The sequence below is a fragment of the Corella eumyota genome, chromosome 4 (assembly GCF_963082875.1).
Source record: "Corella eumyota chromosome 4, kaCorEumy4.1, whole genome shotgun sequence".
Taxonomy (NCBI): Eukaryota; Metazoa; Chordata; class Ascidiacea; order Phlebobranchia; family Corellidae; genus Corella; species Corella eumyota.
The window spans coordinates 10,123,748-10,142,865 of record NC_137493.1 but is presented as its reverse complement, the minus strand read 5'-3'; the positions used below and the strand labels follow the sequence as shown (position 1 = coordinate 10,142,865).

The 19,118-nt window shown below is 28.9% G+C and overlaps 3 protein-coding genes across 4 annotated transcripts; 1 reads left to right on the top strand and 2 right to left on the bottom strand.

The window, feature by feature from the left end:
• Positions 1-890: 890 nt before the first annotated feature.
• On the top strand, positions 891-7,362 carry LOC145750134 (uncharacterized). The gene is made up of 15 exons (XM_082566083.1): positions 891-1,018; positions 1,471-1,630; positions 1,705-2,064; positions 2,164-2,361; positions 2,775-2,894; positions 3,218-3,280; positions 3,459-3,756; positions 3,835-4,095; positions 4,238-4,369; positions 4,502-4,666; positions 4,744-5,037; positions 5,204-5,384; positions 5,697-5,883; positions 6,057-6,301; positions 6,371-7,362. The coding sequence occupies exons 1-15, from the start codon at positions 925-927 to the stop codon at positions 6,634-6,636; spliced, it is 3,024 nt and encodes a 1,007-aa protein (XP_082422209.1). The 5' UTR covers positions 891-924; the 3' UTR covers positions 6,637-7,362.
• On the bottom strand, positions 7,006-8,847 carry LOC145750135 (uncharacterized). Of its 2 annotated transcripts, none has more exons than XM_082566084.1 (5): positions 8,725-8,847; positions 8,169-8,669; positions 7,508-8,087; positions 7,343-7,373; positions 7,006-7,239 (listed from the first exon to the last, which is right to left on the bottom strand). In XM_082566084.1, exons 1-4 carry the CDS (start codon positions 8,786-8,788, stop codon positions 7,358-7,360), a joined length of 1,161 nt encoding a protein of 386 aa, XP_082422210.1. In that variant the 5' UTR covers positions 8,789-8,847; the 3' UTR covers positions 7,006-7,239; positions 7,343-7,357. The 2 variants fall into 2 exon arrangements, with proteins under 2 accessions (XP_082422210.1, XP_082422211.1); XM_082566085.1 differs by having other exon boundaries at positions 7,343-7,370.
• A 1,986-nt stretch (positions 8,848-10,833) lies between these two features.
• LOC145751331 (trifunctional enzyme subunit alpha, mitochondrial-like) lies at positions 10,834-18,339 on the bottom strand. The gene is made up of 20 exons (XM_082567447.1): positions 18,208-18,339; positions 16,685-16,720; positions 16,548-16,615; positions 16,244-16,377; positions 15,850-15,988; positions 15,628-15,715; positions 15,373-15,507; positions 15,018-15,143; positions 14,635-14,756; positions 14,302-14,468; positions 13,983-14,153; positions 13,649-13,784; positions 13,481-13,567; positions 13,246-13,386; positions 12,615-12,764; positions 12,297-12,411; positions 11,903-12,020; positions 11,405-11,495; positions 11,279-11,333; positions 10,834-11,173 (listed from the first exon to the last, which is right to left on the bottom strand). The coding sequence occupies exons 1-20, from the start codon at positions 18,263-18,265 to the stop codon at positions 11,025-11,027; spliced, it is 2,286 nt and encodes a 761-aa protein (XP_082423573.1). The 5' UTR covers positions 18,266-18,339; the 3' UTR covers positions 10,834-11,024.
• Positions 18,340-19,118: the final 779 nt, after the last annotated feature.

The following is a 19,118-nucleotide window of genomic DNA, read 5'->3' as shown; positions in this document are numbered from 1 at the left end:
ATAGAACAGTAAAGTTCAAAATACATAGATTCCATTTACAAAGCTTAATCAACATAACATAAACTAATAAAGCTTACGTGTGTTTAAAATCAACTTATCAAGTTAGTATAATTTTTTTCATAAAAGGACTGTCAGTACAATGTCAAATAATCAGCTGGCACTGAAAATTATGCTCCAGCAAGGAAAGATAACTTGTAGCTTTTAGAATTAGATTAACGTCAAACGCTTAAATAAGTAGTTACAAAATTTAAAAAAATTTTAAATAATTCAATCAATAACTTAACTATTTAATAGTTTAGGTAAATGTAAAGTTGTTAAATAAAAATTTTAATAAAAATTCTTCTCCTATAAGTTAAATATAAATTTTTAGATTACTGGGAAATAAAATTAAACAAATTTTACTTTTTATAAATTCCACATTATCATTAAAGACCTAATTTTATTTATATTTAAAAAATAATGCAATTTTAACCCTCTATTTTAGGTAGCATCATAGAATTCAAACATAAAATCAATAACTTTGTTTTATTAAAAAAATAAACATTAACCAAAAAGTAAACAAAAATTAAAACTTTAGCACATTCGTTTTAAAATAATATTATTTTTAATTTTTAACTATATAAATACATCTTGAGAGTTTATAAATTATATTAATAAACTAAGGTAAGAATTAGTTTATCAATAAACTAATGATAAACTAAGGTAAGAATGTAATTATTTAGTTAATAAATTAATTAAAATTGAATAAGGCATATAAAAAATAAGTTTTTGTACAATTTCTAATGTGTGTTGTTAAGATCGTTGTTAATAATTTATAGTCGACTATAATTGGGTCGTTAAATTAAAACTTTGAAATTTGTAATAGCCCTTTTTAAATGAATATTAGATTATAGTTTAAAAAAAATTATTTATTGCAACAACAAAATGAAACTGAAACTCTGTTTGCTTATATATTTCCTGTTAGTCATTGAAATTGTTGATGCCAGTCGAAAACTTTTTAGACGTCGACGTAACAAAGGTGATTTTAAATTTTTGTTAAGATGATGCTGGTTATTAAAATTGAATTAGCACAGCAAGAATAATATATTATATATTTAATTTATCTTTTACAAAATTAAATTACAAAAAATTTCAAAAGTTTAAGAAATGATTCACAAATTTTAAAATTGTTAGTTAAAAAAATTGTGTTAGATGTTTAACTTATTCCCATAGTTAGTGGTTTAAGAAATAACCTAAAGGTTTAAAATAAACAAATTATGAATTGAAAATATTTAGCATATTTTTTAATCCAGCAAAGTTAGAACTTATAATAAAATTACAACAAATAAAGCAATGTTTGTATTAATTTAAAATATTTTAGTTTGTGAAGGATTGTCCAAAAAATACATTAAATCAAAACCGGTCATTTACACACATAAACAAGAATTTGTTTTATAAATCTAATAAAATGTTTCAAAAATATTGTCTTAGGAGGTAAATCGGAGTTTACTTGCAAGGATGGCCAAAATATACTTCGGCAACAATTTTGTAATGGTAAAAATGACTGTAGTGATCATAGTGATGAAATTGTGCAAGGAATTAATAACACCAAGCTAGTTGTTACACCTTTTTCAACTAATCCTATAATTAGGTTTTACATGTTTTTGTATTGCTATCTTATAATTACTTTGTAAATTAAGTAAACATTTTATTTTTACACGGCAGTTGTAAGAACGCTCAGAATGCTGTAAAACGCTTCTGTTCCCTTTCGAGAAGTGATTATTGCGACGGTACAATTGTATGTAGTAGCGTAAATGAATGCGATGTACTCTGTCCAAATTATTATCGATGTCCAGGCACCTCAATATGTAAAGATCGTTCGCTTATATGTTCCGGCGAAGATTGTTATGAATGTCCAGGTAAGTCAGTTTGGAACAACGGAATTGGATTTAAATGTGTAAGGGATGGAGAAATGTGTGGACTGCCTCAGTTTTTGGTTTTCGATGGTGTGCAAGATTGCGACGATGGTAGTGACCTGTGCTATTTAACTTATCATCCTGACAGCACTTTGCTGAACGACCCAAGGTTATAATTTCAATTAATTTTTGTAGTTGTCTCATTAAAAAAACGTTTTTTTTTAATAATTAAAATTAAAAGAATTATATATTAATTTAATTTGTATAGAGATATTCGAGAAATGAAAGGTGCTAAATTTAATAAAACCGTTTGCTTTGTGTGCCTTGATAAATCTCTAGTTATTTCCCGGAAACATGTTTGTAATGGTATCATCGATTGTCCTGATCTATCAGATGAATGTTTATGTGAAGGCGAAAAGATATCAGCTTGCAGGCAAATGGTTACAACAAAGACTGCCGCACCCATGTACGACAAACAACACAGGCTTGATTTACTCTTATTTGTTGACAACCATTTGGCCAAAAATCATATGCCTGAAAATCGCATTTTACGAACAAGCCCCTATATATATTAGCCCCCACTTACTACAACTTTTTTAGAAAATGCTCGTTAATTTGTAAAAAGGTGGCCTGTTTTTAGGCAAATGTCTATTTGGTCAAATAGTATTTAAATATCGTATACTTTTTTACTTTAGAATTTTTTCAACATTTTTCTTTCCAATAAAATTAATAACAAACTTATTATGTTCTTTTCAAAGTATGTTTTAAGACATACTGTATATTATGGTTTAAACGGGATGCACTCGAAATAACAAAAATAATTACAAAAATAAAAAAAACATTTAGCGCATATTCAACAGCAAGTAATTTTTTGTTTAGAAATGTAGTTGGTTTAGAAAACTGCTCATATGGAAACATTAAATGTCCGAACGGCGAATGTATTCAAAGAAGCCAAGTCTGCGACGGCGTCATTGACTGTTTTGATGAATTCGATGAAAGGTAAAAAATAACTTTGAGTGATTACAAAATTAAATAAAACGCTTTCGTAACAAATAAAACGTATTCTTAACTAAATAACATGTTGTATGTTTTGTTTAAACTTTTGCCAAATTAAAAAACAATTGGCGGGTTTATAAAGCAACATTTTTAGAAATTTCTAAACTCCAAAAAAAACTTGAAACTGGATAGGAGTAATAAATGTTACTCCAAATTTAGGCGATAAAAAGTTGTCATTTTTACATCGGGAATAATTAAATATTAAAATTATACAAACCGACAACTATGTTTTACCTTTTCTTTATTACCAAAGTTTGTATTTTCAGCTATTCATTCTGCCATGGAACAAAATCTTGTAATAAAACCGTTACGCCTGGGCATTTTTGCAGGTAAGCTGATCAAGTATAATAAAGTTCAAGTATAAAAAGTTGTACTTTAAAACGTTTATATTGGCAAGATGAAATTAAATTTATTATTATAAATTGTATTTTTTGCGTTTGTTAAACTTTATATTCAGTTTGCTGAGCGCAAAGATTAAGTTGAACTAATTCCATATTTAAATTATAGGTGTGATAAGAACAACAGTTATGCTGACTGTAACAACGTTATTGCTATATATTGCAATGGTGTCCCTGAATGCCCTCCTCCTGGTTACCAGTCTCGATGGGTTGTTCAACCAGGCCGACCAATTGATGAATGCAATCCACAATGTATTTTAGCGAAAACAACTACAATTGCCCCAACCACGACGCAGGCCTTGTTGAATACTAGTCAAACCCATTTTCACAAAGCTTTTAAATGTGCTGCAAGCGACCAAGTGGTTACAAAAAAAGATCGTTTTCTAAAATTAAAATGTTATATCAAGGTATTATGAAAATAATTTTAGTATTTTTTGTAACAACTTAAAAGTTTTGTAATATTGTAAACAACAATGTTTTTTTAGGTTAAAAGAAAGTTACAATTAATACAGTTAAACGCATCACAGTATTGCGATGGCGTTTTAAACTGTCCATTTTCGGTTCGAAATGACGAGATGGTAAAAGAATGCACGCGACGTTTTAGTTGTGCTTCCGGAAATTTAGTAAGTATTCCAAAATCACGAGTTTGTGACGGCTATTTGGATTGTAACAATGAAAGAGATGAGAAAACACGATTGTGCAGAAATTTTCACAGATATAATTGTTCAGCATTGGGCGGTGCAAAGGTATAACTTGTTGTTTTTTTACAATTCCGAAAAATACGCAGCTCTGTTCACCTTTTTGTAACTATAAAAACTAGTCTGGTAACAAGTAAATACGAAAAAATGTAGTTGTTATTTAAAAAAATTGTTTATATATGATAATTAGGTTTCTATTAGTGAAAATCAAATTTGTGATTTCGTAATAAATTGTGATGACATGAGCGACGAAAAAAATTGCACCAATGATGATCGATTTTATTGCGAAAACCAGAAACCGCTGTTTATTGAACGTCGAAAGGCAAGTCTTGTAAAATTGCCCTGAAGTCAATTAATTTGTTATCAACAACCAATGTTAACTCAGCTTGAAATCAAAATTGTTCTTTTCTTAGTTGTTTAATTTTTATTTTTTTTAAGAATTGTTAATATTTAGGTTTTTAACGGATTAAAAGATTGCTCAGATTGGAGTGACGAATGCCCAACAATTCGAAACGATAATCAAGAAACAGTTTTATCTTCACGATATGAATTAATTGCAAACCCTGTACTTAGGGTATTAGTGTGGATTATGGGTTTATTAGCTGTGTTTGGAAACTTGGTTGGTCAAACAACAAATACGTGACAAAACAAGGTTAAAAAAGAAATTTTGTTAAAATAACATAACTTTTATTTTAGTTGGTTCTGATACGACAAGTTTTAAACTTAAATCAAATCAACAATTCGGCAGCATTAAGGGCCAATCACCTACTTGTTCTGAACTTAGCAGTTTCAGATATTTTAATGGGAATTTATCTTTTTATGCTCGGTGCTTACGGGTTAAAATATTCGGGTAATTATTGTTCGCACGATTTAACATGGAGGTCAGGAGAAGTTTGCAACATAATGGGTGTGCTTGTTGTACTTTCAAGCGAAACATCTGTAATCACTATGGTAATATTGACTTCATTTCGACTATATGTAATATACAAGGTAATTACTCTTATTTGGCTGCTTTTTATTATCAATAATTTAAAGAAAACTAAAGTTAAAGAAAAGTGTTTGTTGCAACCAAACAATTTCTTTGCTATATTAAGTTACTAAATAACTTACAACATGTGGTAAAAAAAAGTAATATTATAATCTGTGCTTAATGTAGCCGTTCAAGGCGTCTCATCACCCAAAGCTCATCATTGTACTTCTTCTGATATTTTTAACTTGGATTACAACAAGTTTAATTGCAGTTTTGCCCCTTACCACTAAATTTCAAAGCAGTTTTACTACCACCGCGCTTGTCACAGATTTACCTTTTTTCAAAAGCATCAAAGTGGATTTTTTGGGTACAATTGAATTTATTTTTTACGTTATTGTAACTAAATTTTTTAATAGTTTTTACTTTACTAATATGCTTGCAATTGATAAAAATTTTAATAAAAATGGTATTTTTTAATTTTTTAACAACAAAACAAAAACATTTTTTTTAAAACTTTTTCCGTAACTTTTTAGCAGTTAATATCGATCTTTGTTTGTTAATAATCAAATAAAATTGCAAATCTAATAAAACAAACAAAAAATAGTTTTTAATTAATTTCTTCGAAGGTATAGTTTAACGACTACGATTTACAAATCCAGTAACATGCTTTTTTTTCAAGAAACAAAAACCTATGTAGAAAACTTGCCATTTTTTGAACCAAAGTATCAAAACTGGACAGCTGATCACATAACAACATACCAAACGAAAATAAGTGACATAACATCTTGGCATCAGTTTGCAAATATTTTTCAAAAAAAGCATATTCAAGAATCTATGACCAGATTTAAAGTTATTAGATATTTTGGGTAAATTAATATTAATTGTATATATAATCGTTAATATTTATTTAAAGTGTTAGTTCTTAAATCAAACAACACGCCAACCTATATATCTCCAAATTTGTTTGTATTATTATTGCCTAAGTTATTGTAAATTAGAAATATTTCATGTGCTATTAAAAAAAAAAAATTAATTTTAGTTATTACAGCGTAAACAGCGTTTGCATTCCTAAACTCTACGTGACAACTGCCGATCGAGCGTGGAGATATTCTTTTTCGATAAACCTGTTTAACTTTGTGGCTTTTATATTTGTTGCTATTTCCTATACAATTGTTTATGCGAAATCATCTAGCAATGAAATCCGATCGGAATCAAAGCGGACCCTTTCTAAAAGTAAATCAAAAACTTCCTTCGGCAGGTTCATGCAAAAAAAGAAATCACAAGGTATAAACTGCCTAAAGTATATAGTTAAACATAAAAATAATAACTGTTTTTTTTTAATTTTATTTCTAGCGATGCAACGTAAAATACTTCGACTAATTATGACGGATTTTTGTTGCTGGGTTCCAATTTCGGTAATGGCATTTTTAAATTTGGGAGGCGTTCAGTTGCCTGGGGTTGCCTATGCAGTTTCGGCTATAATTCTTTTGCCAATCAACAGTGCTTTAAATCCCATCATATACTCTAATGCGATGGAGCGTTTTTATAAATTTATAATTTGTAAAAGAAAGAATCAAAGCTTTATTACTTCAAGCACAATTGCGTCATCTAGCAGATAGTTTAATAAAACAAAAAGTCGTTAATAAAGTATTCACATTTAGTCTTTGTTTGTTTATTATATTTATATTAGACGTTTAAAACTTGCTAGTATATTGCAATCTTATTTTGTGTACGTGTGTCATTTTACTAATTAAATTTATCATTTGTTATTTAAGTAGATGGAAGTCCAGGGGGCCCCTGTCAATATGTGTGTTATAATAAAGTTAACTAAAGTGTGTACTGAAATTCAATGATATATTATTTTCTAAATATCTTATTTTGCATTAAACTTTGTTGAAGGTGGCAAGAAAGTACAACTAGGACAAATATCACAAACATTTTTAGTTATTTTTGCTTATAAAACTAATCATTAAAAAATACGCAACTCACTTTGTTTTTTAGCTCGTTCTTGACAAACATATGATGTATTTTTACACATAGGATCTGTAATAAGCCGAAGAAAGGAAAAAGAAGAAAAACATTTAAACAAGAAAAACAGAAAAGGGATATATTGTTACATAAAGACAATAACGAAACAGAGAGCATTAAAAACTACAATATGCGCACGTATTAGTCTTGTATTGACTTTCTACTCTAGAATTTTTTTTACTGTGCGTCTTGACCTGTAAAAAAAGATTTAATGTAACCTTAAGTTGGTATAGTTTACTTTTTTATTAATTTAAATTTATTTTAAATTTTAATTATATGTTTACCCAGCTAACTTACTAGTTGCAGTCATCTTTAAATGTCGATGCTTCTAAAAAATATTCGGTTAATGTATTTTGACATATGTACGTAATAAAATATATTTCAAAAATATTTCAATTTATTTTTTGACTAAAATTATTTAAAAAGAACTTACAAAAAATTATAAATATAGTTTATACTTACGATGAGGCGCTAGCAAATGCCGAACTAAAACTGGAACTTTCTCCGATAGGAAAAGAATTTCCACCCAAAAATGAGTTCAACTTAGGTAATTGAAAGAAGTCAAAACCCCCCTCACATGGGATTTCAACATCAAGTGGAGCACATGGGATGATGTCTTGAACACATGGTTCTTCTTGGACACATGGTACTTCTTGAACACATGGTACTTCTTGGACACATGGTACTTCTTGGACACATGGTACCTCTTGGACACAGGGTACTTCTTGAACACATGGTACTACTTGGACACATGGTACTTCTTGGACACATGGTACTTCTTGAACACATGGCTCATCTAGGACACATGGAATTTCTTGAACACATGGGATGTCTCGAAGACATGGGTCTTCTAGGACACATGGAATTTCTTGAACACATGGGATGTCTCGAAGACATGGGTCTTCTAGGACACATGGAATTTCTTGAACACATGGGATGTCTCGAGGACATGGGTCTTCTAGGACACATGGCATTTCTTGAACACATGGGATTTCTTGAACACAAGGGACTTCTTGGACACATGGTGTGCATGGAACACGTTCTACAAAACACAATCGTGTTTAAGCAATTTTTTCTGTTTAAAATTAATTTAAATTTTAATGTAATTTAATAAAAAACGTACGTCGACAAGGCCGTTTTCTTATTCTACGTGGTTGACATCTTCTTTGAGGTTGTGGACAATAGTTACAACGTGGTCGTCGACATCTTTGTCTGGGTTGACAAGGACTTCTTTGTCTTGGAGGACAAGGCCTTCTTTGTCTTGGAGGACAAGGTCTTCTTATTTGTCTTGGTTGACAAGGTCGTCTAATTCGTCGAGGTGGGCATGGAATACAAGGTTCAATTGTTGGAATTGGGCATGGAATACAAGGTTCAATTGTTGGAATTGGGCATGGTTCGCAAGGAATATCAATAGTTGGAATTGGGCATGGTTCGCAAGGAACATCAATAGTTGGAGTTGGACATGGTTCGCATGGAATTCGTCTAATGCGTGGTTGACGAATTCGTCTACCAGTGCAAGGAAAGTTGAAGCAATTTTTAAAAAAATCACCAAATCCGTCGAGGACATTCAGTCCGCCACTTCCAGTTTCAGCTGAGGCTGATGCCGATAATGACGAAGATACGCCTTAAAAATAAGTTATAATTAATCACAAATAAACTTTAATAAAAATATTTCTTACTTGGATTAATGACCAAGGCAGAAGTTGTTCCAAGAACGAAGGCTAAAACAAAAAAGAATCGCATTTTATTTTCTATATTAAGCTGTTGCTTCTATAGAGTAATAACTGAATGAGGAATTATTGAAAGTTTAGGCTTCTTTTATAATTTTTAAGGCGGATATCAGTTTTACAAAAATGCATTGATTGACATATTCAAGAACCTTGTTCATAAAGTTCCAGTGCATTTGAATGCAAACTTGAAAATGACAACCTCTTTTACTAACAGGATCTATATTCTATTTTTAAACATAAAAGTATCGATATACATCATAATCTATTATTTAAAGTGATTCTTAAATCACGTGTATATTTAAAAAAGATGTATTACACAACGCCAAGTACATATGCATCAAGTTAAATTTATTAAACAACCACTTAGAAATGTTGAAGTTTATTTTTACAAGCTAAAATTTGGCTCGTATGACAGATAAGGGTCATTTGCATTCGTTTCTGCTTTTAAAGTATATTACAAGTTTGTAAGTATTAAAGCTAGGCAAACACATATAGTATAGGAATTAAAGCTTGTTAAATCGATTACACAACCAAATATTGGCAAAACAAAGTTGACAACTCCTGACAGCTTGTTTGATTTTTGCATAAATCAATTTAAATATTTCAAAACACTGAGGTCTTTTAAAAAGTTTTCGTATTCCCTTAAAAATATGTTTTAATATTAATTCCCTTTAAAATAGAATATCTTTTGACTTATTTAAATCTTTCAAAAAATTTTTTTAACTCCTTTTAAATTACTTTTTAATGTAAAACTTGTTTTAAATTACAATTTTTAATAGTACGTACGATAACTTAATTAAGTTGTTAAAGTTACCTACTCAGGGTTTAACTAACCTTATTTCAATATTGCTATCTGATAAGTGACCCAATTACTTATTTTCGATTATTTAATTAGTAAATTAATCCAGAATTGAAACACTTTAATAAATATTTAATAAAATCAAGTAAAAAATACCAAAAATCATATCCGTTACTGTACGGAAAGAATTAAATTAAAACAAAATAAATAAACGTTTTTTAATGGAAATTTCTTGGTACTTGTTAACAGTATTAACTGAACCATATTTTTTTGGCTTAAATAAAACGCCATTCCACTTAATTGCATTCGTTTTTTCATTTTTTTTTAATTTATGTTATTTAAAGAGATTGTGTGGTCGTAGGATTTTTTTAACTATTTAAAATTTTTCCAACTTGAACAAGGATATCATAATTTTTAAAAATTTATCAAGTAGTTTTTGAGTTATTATGATTTGCATTTAAAATATTCTAAATAGAAAAAGTCCCTACGCCCGTGAGTCACGTGAACCACGACGTCTCGTCGTAAATTCATCCGCTGGCAGACATAAGAAAATTTTCTTATTTTGCCATTTCTGAGCCGTTTGTTGTACTTTTTTTAATTTTCTGTTGTAGAAACCAAACTTAGCATGAAAAGCAAAATTTTGCCATATTATATAAAACATTTCTTACTTTTAAAGTCTTTTTAATTAGGTAGGGTATATGAGCTAACTTAAACAATTTGACAATGTATTAGTTAACAACGTTGAAGTCATTTTATTTTAAACAAAACTAAAACTGTGTTAACGGTAAATTTTGGTTCAATAACACTTAGTTGGCCTGTCTTCTTCTTATAAGTATTTGTTACTGTTTCTGACTGGTAAACTCTCAAAATTAACAACATACCCTTAACTTGGTAAAATTTTTCAAATACAGCCTACCTAATTAAAAATACTTTAAAAGTAAGAACTGTCTTATATAACATGGCTAAACTTTGCTTTTTATGCTAGGTTGGTATTCTCCAAAAAAAATTAAAAAAAGGTACGACAAACGGCTCAGAAAGGGTAAAATAAGGTTATTTTCGTATATCTGCCAACATATGAACTTACGACGATGACGTCGTGCGTAGGGATTTTTAACATAATTAAAAAAAACCTGCGACCACACAATCTCTTTAACAAAAAATGACGCTCTTTCAGATTGTTACAGCAACTAAATAGCTAAAACATGTCAATGACGAAATGTTTTTTTTAGTTAACTCGTATTTTTTTTTAGAGACTTTAATTAATAAATATAACTTTTTTATTAAACAATTATTACAATTTACTGATTTTTAATTAGACTTTAAATCCTATTGTTTTTTTGAAAATTATTTAACAAAAAAATTGCACACAGGGCACAAAAAATACTAGCAACTTTTAAACATTAGCTTTTGGACTTCTAAAAAATTTAAAAAATCTAGTTAATCGAGTCGATTAGGATGTATGGAACTTCTTTGACGAGTCAGCGGCATGCTCCAAAAGCAGGGAACATGGAGAAAACGCAGCACCATATGCAGTTTCATATCTACGCATATTCTGGACTAATTGGTCAGCTCCGTACAAATCAACATATCTAAACGGACCTAAAAATATATACATATAGTCATAAGTAAGTATTAACTTTTTACCTAAATGGGATCAGGTAATAATTTTGAAAACAAATTTAAACTTTTACTATACACACTTACCCCCTAGGTGTGGAGGAAATCCAAGGCCAAAAACTGCACCAATATCACCTTCAAGCTAATAACAATTTAAAATATATATTAAGCATTTTAATAATACAAAATAAAAATAAAAAAAGTAGTAGCTACCGGATTATCAAGTATTCCTTCCTGCAAGCACATAACTGCTTCATTTACAAATCTCGAAATTAACCGCATTTGAATATCACTATCTGATGCGCTATTAATTTAAAAAAATTGTTATAGTTATTTTTTATGTTACTTTGAACCTGATTTTTATTTGATATCTAATAAAAGAAAAAATGACATAACATGAAAAACCAGTTATAAATGTGCATATTTGTTTATGTACAACTTTACCACTTTTAATTAAAAGTATTTTTTATTGACATACATAATTATTAATCAGTTAAAATGTATCCAAATTATTTATGGCATTAAGTAACAAAACATTTAAGTTTTTTATTTATTAATTCGAAAAACAATGAGATATAATTTAATCTTACTAAAATAAATAAAATTTTATTTATAATAGCTTGTCCTTAAAAAAAGATTTACTATTTTTAAATTATAATTAGGCAGTAAAGATAAGAAAAGGTAACAAACATGAAAGCATGAACTACTTACACATCCTCAATAGGTTCAATGGCAAACTCTTTTAAGATAGTTTCTGCAGTTTCATTAACGGGCCTTACTTTTGCCTTCGCATCAGAATACAGGTATATTCCCTTTTTAGTTTTTCGACCTATTATATATAACAAATATATATACAAATAAATAAAACTAATTTTTCCTTATAAAAAATAATATTTTTTGTATTTTAAACTTTGTAAATTCCAAAAATTCTATTAAAAATGGTAATAACTTTTTAAAAAAAAAATAAATATTTTGTTTTTGGGCCTATTAAATGCAACATCCTAAGCTAAGTAACCTTTATTAATAAAAAAAAAAAATATCCAAGAACTTAGTTTAGAACAGTTCGGTAATTAGACCTAAAGTTAACTTTCTAGTAAATTACAACCTGCACAGCCACTGTTGACTAGTTTTTCAAGTACAGCAACATCACCTCCAGCAAATCGTTCTTTGAACACACCTCCAAGATAATTAGACACATGCACAGCTACATCAATACCAACCTTAACAAATCAACAACACAATTCTTAAAATTTGTTATTAGCAATTCAAATTTTTATTTTTTGTTTTGGTTTAACCAGATTTGCATGAAATTATATACAGAGATAAAAAATCAAAAAAAAAAAAAATTTGAGATTTGTTTAAACTATATTTTTAGTATTTTATAATTTAACAAACATGTTTAGAAAAATTTTGAAAAAAATACTTCATCCAAAAGTGTTGCAATTCCAACAGGAAAACCAAATGAGGTTGCAAGTTTGTCAATTTTTTGTGGCCCAATTCCTTCTTGTAACATTCTTATCACCTCACTTAAAGTTGGAGCTAACAGCCTTGTTGTGTAAAATCCTGGGCCATCCTTTATTACACAATACATGATTTGGTTGCTTAGTTATTAAAACAATATGAATACACTAAAGTATGGTTAGTATGTACAAATAAATCATTTTTTTAAGATTTAAAGGGCAGTAAAATTTTATAACATCTTTATAACCAGGTTGATTGAGAAAATTATTTATAAACCGGCAGTGTAGTGTAGTGTAGTGGTCAGAACACTTGACCCTGGGTTCGATTCCCACTGCTTTTATGCTGTAGTGCCCTTAAGTAAGGTGCTATAAATAATACGAAATTCTTTCAAGCCAATGCCTAATCATCAGCTTCATTTTCGGGCAATTATTATCTATAAAATCCAAAACCACTAAAGTCAATTGAAAACTGAGTTGGGGGGACAGGTGTTACTCTATGTTCAGGTTGTGAAGTTGACCTTCTCGAATTGAAGATAAATAAAAGTAAATTAATATCTATTTTTTAATATTGGTTTAATACTTAACTAACTTTACCTTAACAACAATGACAAGTTTTCCTTGCTTCAGCCCGACCTGTACAGCAGAAGCAGTTGTGTCCTTCGATGTTTTGTCAGTTGTAATAATTTCCAAAAGTTGCATTTTATCAACAGGTGAAAAGTAATGCATTCCAATCACCTGCATAATTTAAATTATTTAGAACTCAAAATTTCAAATAGCAACACAAATTTACCTTCAAGTTGCTGTTTTAAGCATTAAAAGCATTACAAACCTTTTCAGGCCTCTTGCTTGCCTTGGCTATTTCACTAATTGGAAGTGCAGAGGTGTTGGAAGCAAATACACAATGTTCTGGAATAACCTACTTATTTCAAAAAAAATATTAAAAACTGAATAATTTTAAAATACAACATAGTAAAAATTTATTTAAAATATAACAAACCGCTTCAGTTTCTTTAATAACTTGATGTTTAAGATTGATGTCTTCAAAAACTGCTTCAATAACAATGTCACTATTTTTAAGCGAATCATATGACAAAGTTGCATTTAGATTTGACATCAATTGGTCTCTCTCAAATCTAAAAAACAATTCCGAAATCTAGATTTTAGCCTCTATAAAGCTAAAATATAAAAGTTAGAAGACTTTTAAAAAAATATTCCCTAAATGAAAAAGACAAGGTAACTCATAAAAAGTACCCAGTTAGAAGTAAACATATTCATATGTAGTTGAAACAAATTAATTTTTACAAAAATAAAAGTAAAAAATTTAAAATTACGTTGTTATTTTCTTTTTTTTCGCAGCAGTGTTAAATCCCTTGTAAATTTGTTCCTGGCCCTTTGCAAGTCCAATACTAAACGAATCTTTTAAAACTGTTTTGTAACCTTTGTTTAAACTAACATGAGCAATGCCAGCTCCCATTAAACCAGCCCCAAGAACAGCAACATTACTTTATTTAAAAATTAAATTCCAATTTTATTTCAACAACTAGATTTTAAAATATACAAAAAAGTGCATTGAAAATTTAAAAAAACTATTCAATGGTAAAACAAACTAAGAATCAAAAGAATCAAAAGATTTCTGCTTTAGGTACTTACTTTGCTGGTCTCTGTGGTGCACCAAATCTATTTTTCTTGCAATGGGTTTGTCCATCATACAAGCCAATGAGAGCCTTAGATTGTCTGGTTTGCGAAAGTTTTCCAAATCCATCAGCTTCAGCAGCATAACCAGCTGTCGATCCATTTACAACACCTTCCTTTATAACCTTTAATTTTAACAGTAAAAAAATACATTTTAGTTTCAAGCTTCTTTCTGTAAGAAATTCTATTAATTTAAAACCCAAGGTTTATTTCACATGAGTCTTTAGTTGTCAACTAGATTCTAATCTAACATGATATTTCTATTTAAATTTAAACATAGCATGCACTAACATCAGCAATTGTTATAGGAGCTGGAAACAATCCTTTTGTTTGTTTAAGAACCTTTCCTTTCACCATATTATTGAAAAAGTAATTCCGAAAGTATTCATTTTGTAAAAGAGAAGCAATAATTCCTTGAAAAAAACAAATTATAGCCAACAAAATAAATGTTTTAATTTAAATATGCAACCAAGGAATGTAGGTTGTTGTTTAAATAAACTCTTATAATCCAATTATGATAAATATTTAATGGAGATTATTCAACAATAACTACATCCCTGCAAAATAAATACATTGATGTTAGTGGTGGGGGTGGATATTACCAAAAAGTTGCAACCATATTATGACAATTAAAATCCTGACCATAAGAGTAGTAGTAATATAAAAAAGCTTACGATCTTGCAAAGCATGTTTAATTTGGGGTGTTTTAACTGTTCCATTCGCCAATCCTCGTGCTGTTTCAACAGCAACTTTTTCCAGATATTTCATAGTTGCTTCCTCTGGGTTGGTTACACCAGGTCCTATGGTAAAAATTAATTAATATTGAACATTTTATACAATAAAAAGTTAAAAGGATTTAAAATTACAAAAATTTAACTAACTTAATACTGTACTTACTGTACTATACTGTACTAAAAAATTACATTTCCTTTGAATCAGTAAACTTATAACAAGAGCTAAACTAAAAATTTTATAGCTTACAAATTGAATAACAACTTTTATATTTTTATAGTAAGCACAATAACTTGCCTAATGGTTCAACAAGATGGTGAACTAAACCCATTCTTTTAGCTTTTTTTGGCTTAATATTTTTCCCCGTCATTGCCATGTCTAATGCTGAAGGAACTCCAACCAAATTTAGTAGCCGTTGAGTTCCACCGGCACCTGCAATTAAAACACGGAATAAACACAAATTTTTATTTTTTCTTACACCTAAAATATAACAGTTATTAGTTATTTGTGTATTCTTCTTACAATTTGCTTTATTTATCTAATTATTGTTACCTGGCAATAAACCCAGCATTACTTCAGGTACTCCAAGATTAGTTTTACGATCAGTTGTAGCAATTCTATACTGGCAGGCTAAAGTCAACTAGATAATTGTAAAACTTTTAATTTAATAAAATAAAAATAATTTAAATATATATACATATATGTACTCCAATAAACAGTGCCATAGATTTCAGCTTTTTGTTAATTTACAAGTTAATAAAATGTTATGCTTACTTCTAGGCCACCACCAAGAGCAGCCCCATGAATGGCAGCTACAAATGGTTTCGCACTATTTTCAAGTTCGTTAAAAATTTGTTGACCCTGTAGCGAAATTCCCTTTACTGCTTCTTCATCACCGGCATTCTTCAACATACTGCATTTAAATAATATATTTTTATTATAAATAAAAAATATTAAAGTTAAAAATATGCAGGCTTCATACTAACACATTATTAACCCACGCTTTTCCATTACATCTATTAGCCCCCTTTTTAAAAAAATAAATCAATAGTAGAAAACAATAGCTACAATTAAAAATCATTAAAAGATAGTAAAAGCTTTTGCATATTCCTTAAACTAAAGTGTTAGTATATATTTTAACTTTTGTGATTTCTTTAGTATCACTTACTCAATGTCGGCTCCAGCAACAAATCCACCAGGCTTAGAAGAAATAAGAACAGCACACTTGATTACATCACTAGCTTTAATCTTTGAAAATGCTTCAACAAAATCCTCTAAAACTTCCTTATTCAATGTATTTACCTAAAAAAACAAATGATAGTCATATCTTCATATACGAATATTTCCTAGTTAAAATAATGCAATAAATATTTTACTTTTTGCGTCCAACAAAACAAAAAGTTATTTTATTATCTTGATATTCAGTTTTTTAAACTATTCAAAACATTCCAACCATAATTTAAAAAAAATACTTTGGAATCTTTTTTGTCTAGTCGAACAATAGCAACATCATTATCCAAATCCACCTTTATGTGCTTTCCTATAAAATATAAAAATATTGCAATTTTGAGATAAAATCTAATTAATTAAATAAAACCAAATAACAAACCTTGCATAAAAGATGCCATTGATCTAACTCCAAAACCTTAAATAAAAAAGTTTAAGTATTATGATTAATATTGCTAAACAATAATAGAATAAAGTCAAAAATAAAAATTTGGGATAGAAAAAAAAGTTTAAAAAAAACACCTTTTTTTTGAATAATGTACACTTATAAGTGGGTGCCTCTAAATAGGCTGTGTGCAATGTGTGCAATGAGTGTAATCAGTGTAATAAAGGTAAAAATGTACATACATATTGTTTCATTGGTAAACAATACTAGAAGGGAATGGCCAGTTTGTACAATTACATATTGTCTGACAGTGTTCGTTCACAAAATACTGCTTTAACAGTCAGACTATACAAAATGAAAGTTAATTTTATTCAAGCTGACTTTATTTAAATTACTGAAAAAATTAGAATGAGCTAATAAGCAATGCAAGACTGTGCAATTCGGCAATGTTTAAATATTTAAATATAAAGTTTGCGCAGATAAAGTTATTTTTGTTCTGGCTTTGTCAAACTGGCAGGGGGTAACAACAGTTACCCCACCTAGGTCTCAAGTTGCCTGTGAAAGTTGGAGATATTATAGATTTTTAATCGCCTAGTAATTACGCTGCTGATTAAGTGTTGGCATTTAAAGAAGTCAGGTTGGACAAAATTAACTTTTTATTTTTTGTCTGATGTTATGCACAACTCTGCAAACAGATTATTTGTTGTATTTTTTTGACTCTGTCAGTATGTGCCCAACCAAAAACGTGTGCAGACACCTGTGTGTTTTGTGAGCTTGTCACCAAACTGACAATGTGTGTAATTGTGCCAATAGGCTATTTACCCATCAAGTATAGTTTAAATGCCAAATAACATTGTTTTGCTTATAATTTAGTAAAGAAATTGATAATATGATTTCTTTATATAATGTTAGACAGTTTGAAAAACGACAAGTTTTGTCACGATGCGTCATGTTTTAACAACGCATTCGTTTCTGATGCCTATAAGCGCAAGCTTTTAAACTAACTTTTTAAAGGTTTTAGTTGAAAAACAACCTATTCTTGCACATTCTTTATTAAAAAAATATCTATTTATTGTTTATTTCGTTTCAAATCTTATCCGAAAAACTGATCATAGATAATGAGATAAAAAAAATTAACGCGGTAATTAAAATTCCAATGCCCCGCTGTTTTAGAGGAAAATCTTTGTGTTGAGGTATTCGTTGGCCGAAGTGTCTGGTTACCGTTTCAATATGTACATTTTTACCTTTATTAAACTTTTTACCTTTATTAAATTACACTCATTGCACACAGCCTATTTAGAGGAACCGCTTATAAGTTGTGGTAATAAAAGTATAAAAAAATAATTTGAGGTCGCATGTAACTAAACAACAAGAGGAAATAGATTTTAATATCATTTTTTCCCAAATATTTTAGTCAAATACTTGTTAAACTATGATGTTGGGATTTTTATTATTCATACTAAAATTTAAATAGCATTTTCAAGCCGAATGTTTTTTTTCTAAAAAAAAAAACTATTTACCTATTTTCTTAATACTAGAATTCCCCAAAATGTTTAAACATCGAAAAACAGAAGACATTTCTTCGATTTTAGATCAATTAAACCAAAGAAAATTAAAACTAGTTTGTTTCTACTAACAAAAAAATTTTTTAACTTTAAATAAAACGCAAATTACTTTAGTTTAACTATTTTTAAACAACATAATTTAACTTTTCATGACTTTAGAATAGGTTTAGAAACGTAAGTCATGCGTGAAGAATACCGGTCCAAAGGTCATTAATAATGATATCATAAATTATTTTTTTAAATTATAAATTTAAACTATAAGCTTAATTTTTTAGATAAAAAAATATTCTAAATACATTTAAAAATATTTCTTACATATAATTGAAATATTTAAATATTAAACACAGTTGTTTAATTAAAAATACTTCGTAAAATTTGCTGAGTTATGAGATAAATTGAAAGTCATGCAACGAACGGATTTTATTATATTTTTTTCATTATTTTATTAGTGTCGAGTGACCTTGCTTGCAGAATTGTAATTCCAAAGAATAAAGCAGTAACAACCAGCAATTCTTTACCTTAATAATCAAAAAATGTTAAAAGCAACGTTGGTAATTTTTTATATTTTGATCTGGGAATGTGCTTGCTTCACAAATACTGAAATAAGTCATTCACCATTCACCGACTACGATTATTTGATTGGGATTCGGAAATGTTGTTTAAATCTAACCACCTAAAATATGGCCCTTTTTTGTGCTTTGGAGAAAACTAAAAAAGGCATTACATAGAAATCGTTGCACAGCATAGCTGGTTAACGGCTTTGTAATTTAATAATTTTAGTTAAATCTGTAAATGGGAAAAACAGTTCCATAATGCTTGGTGTGATGCCCTAAAAGTTACTTATGTGTCGAAACATGCATTTTAGA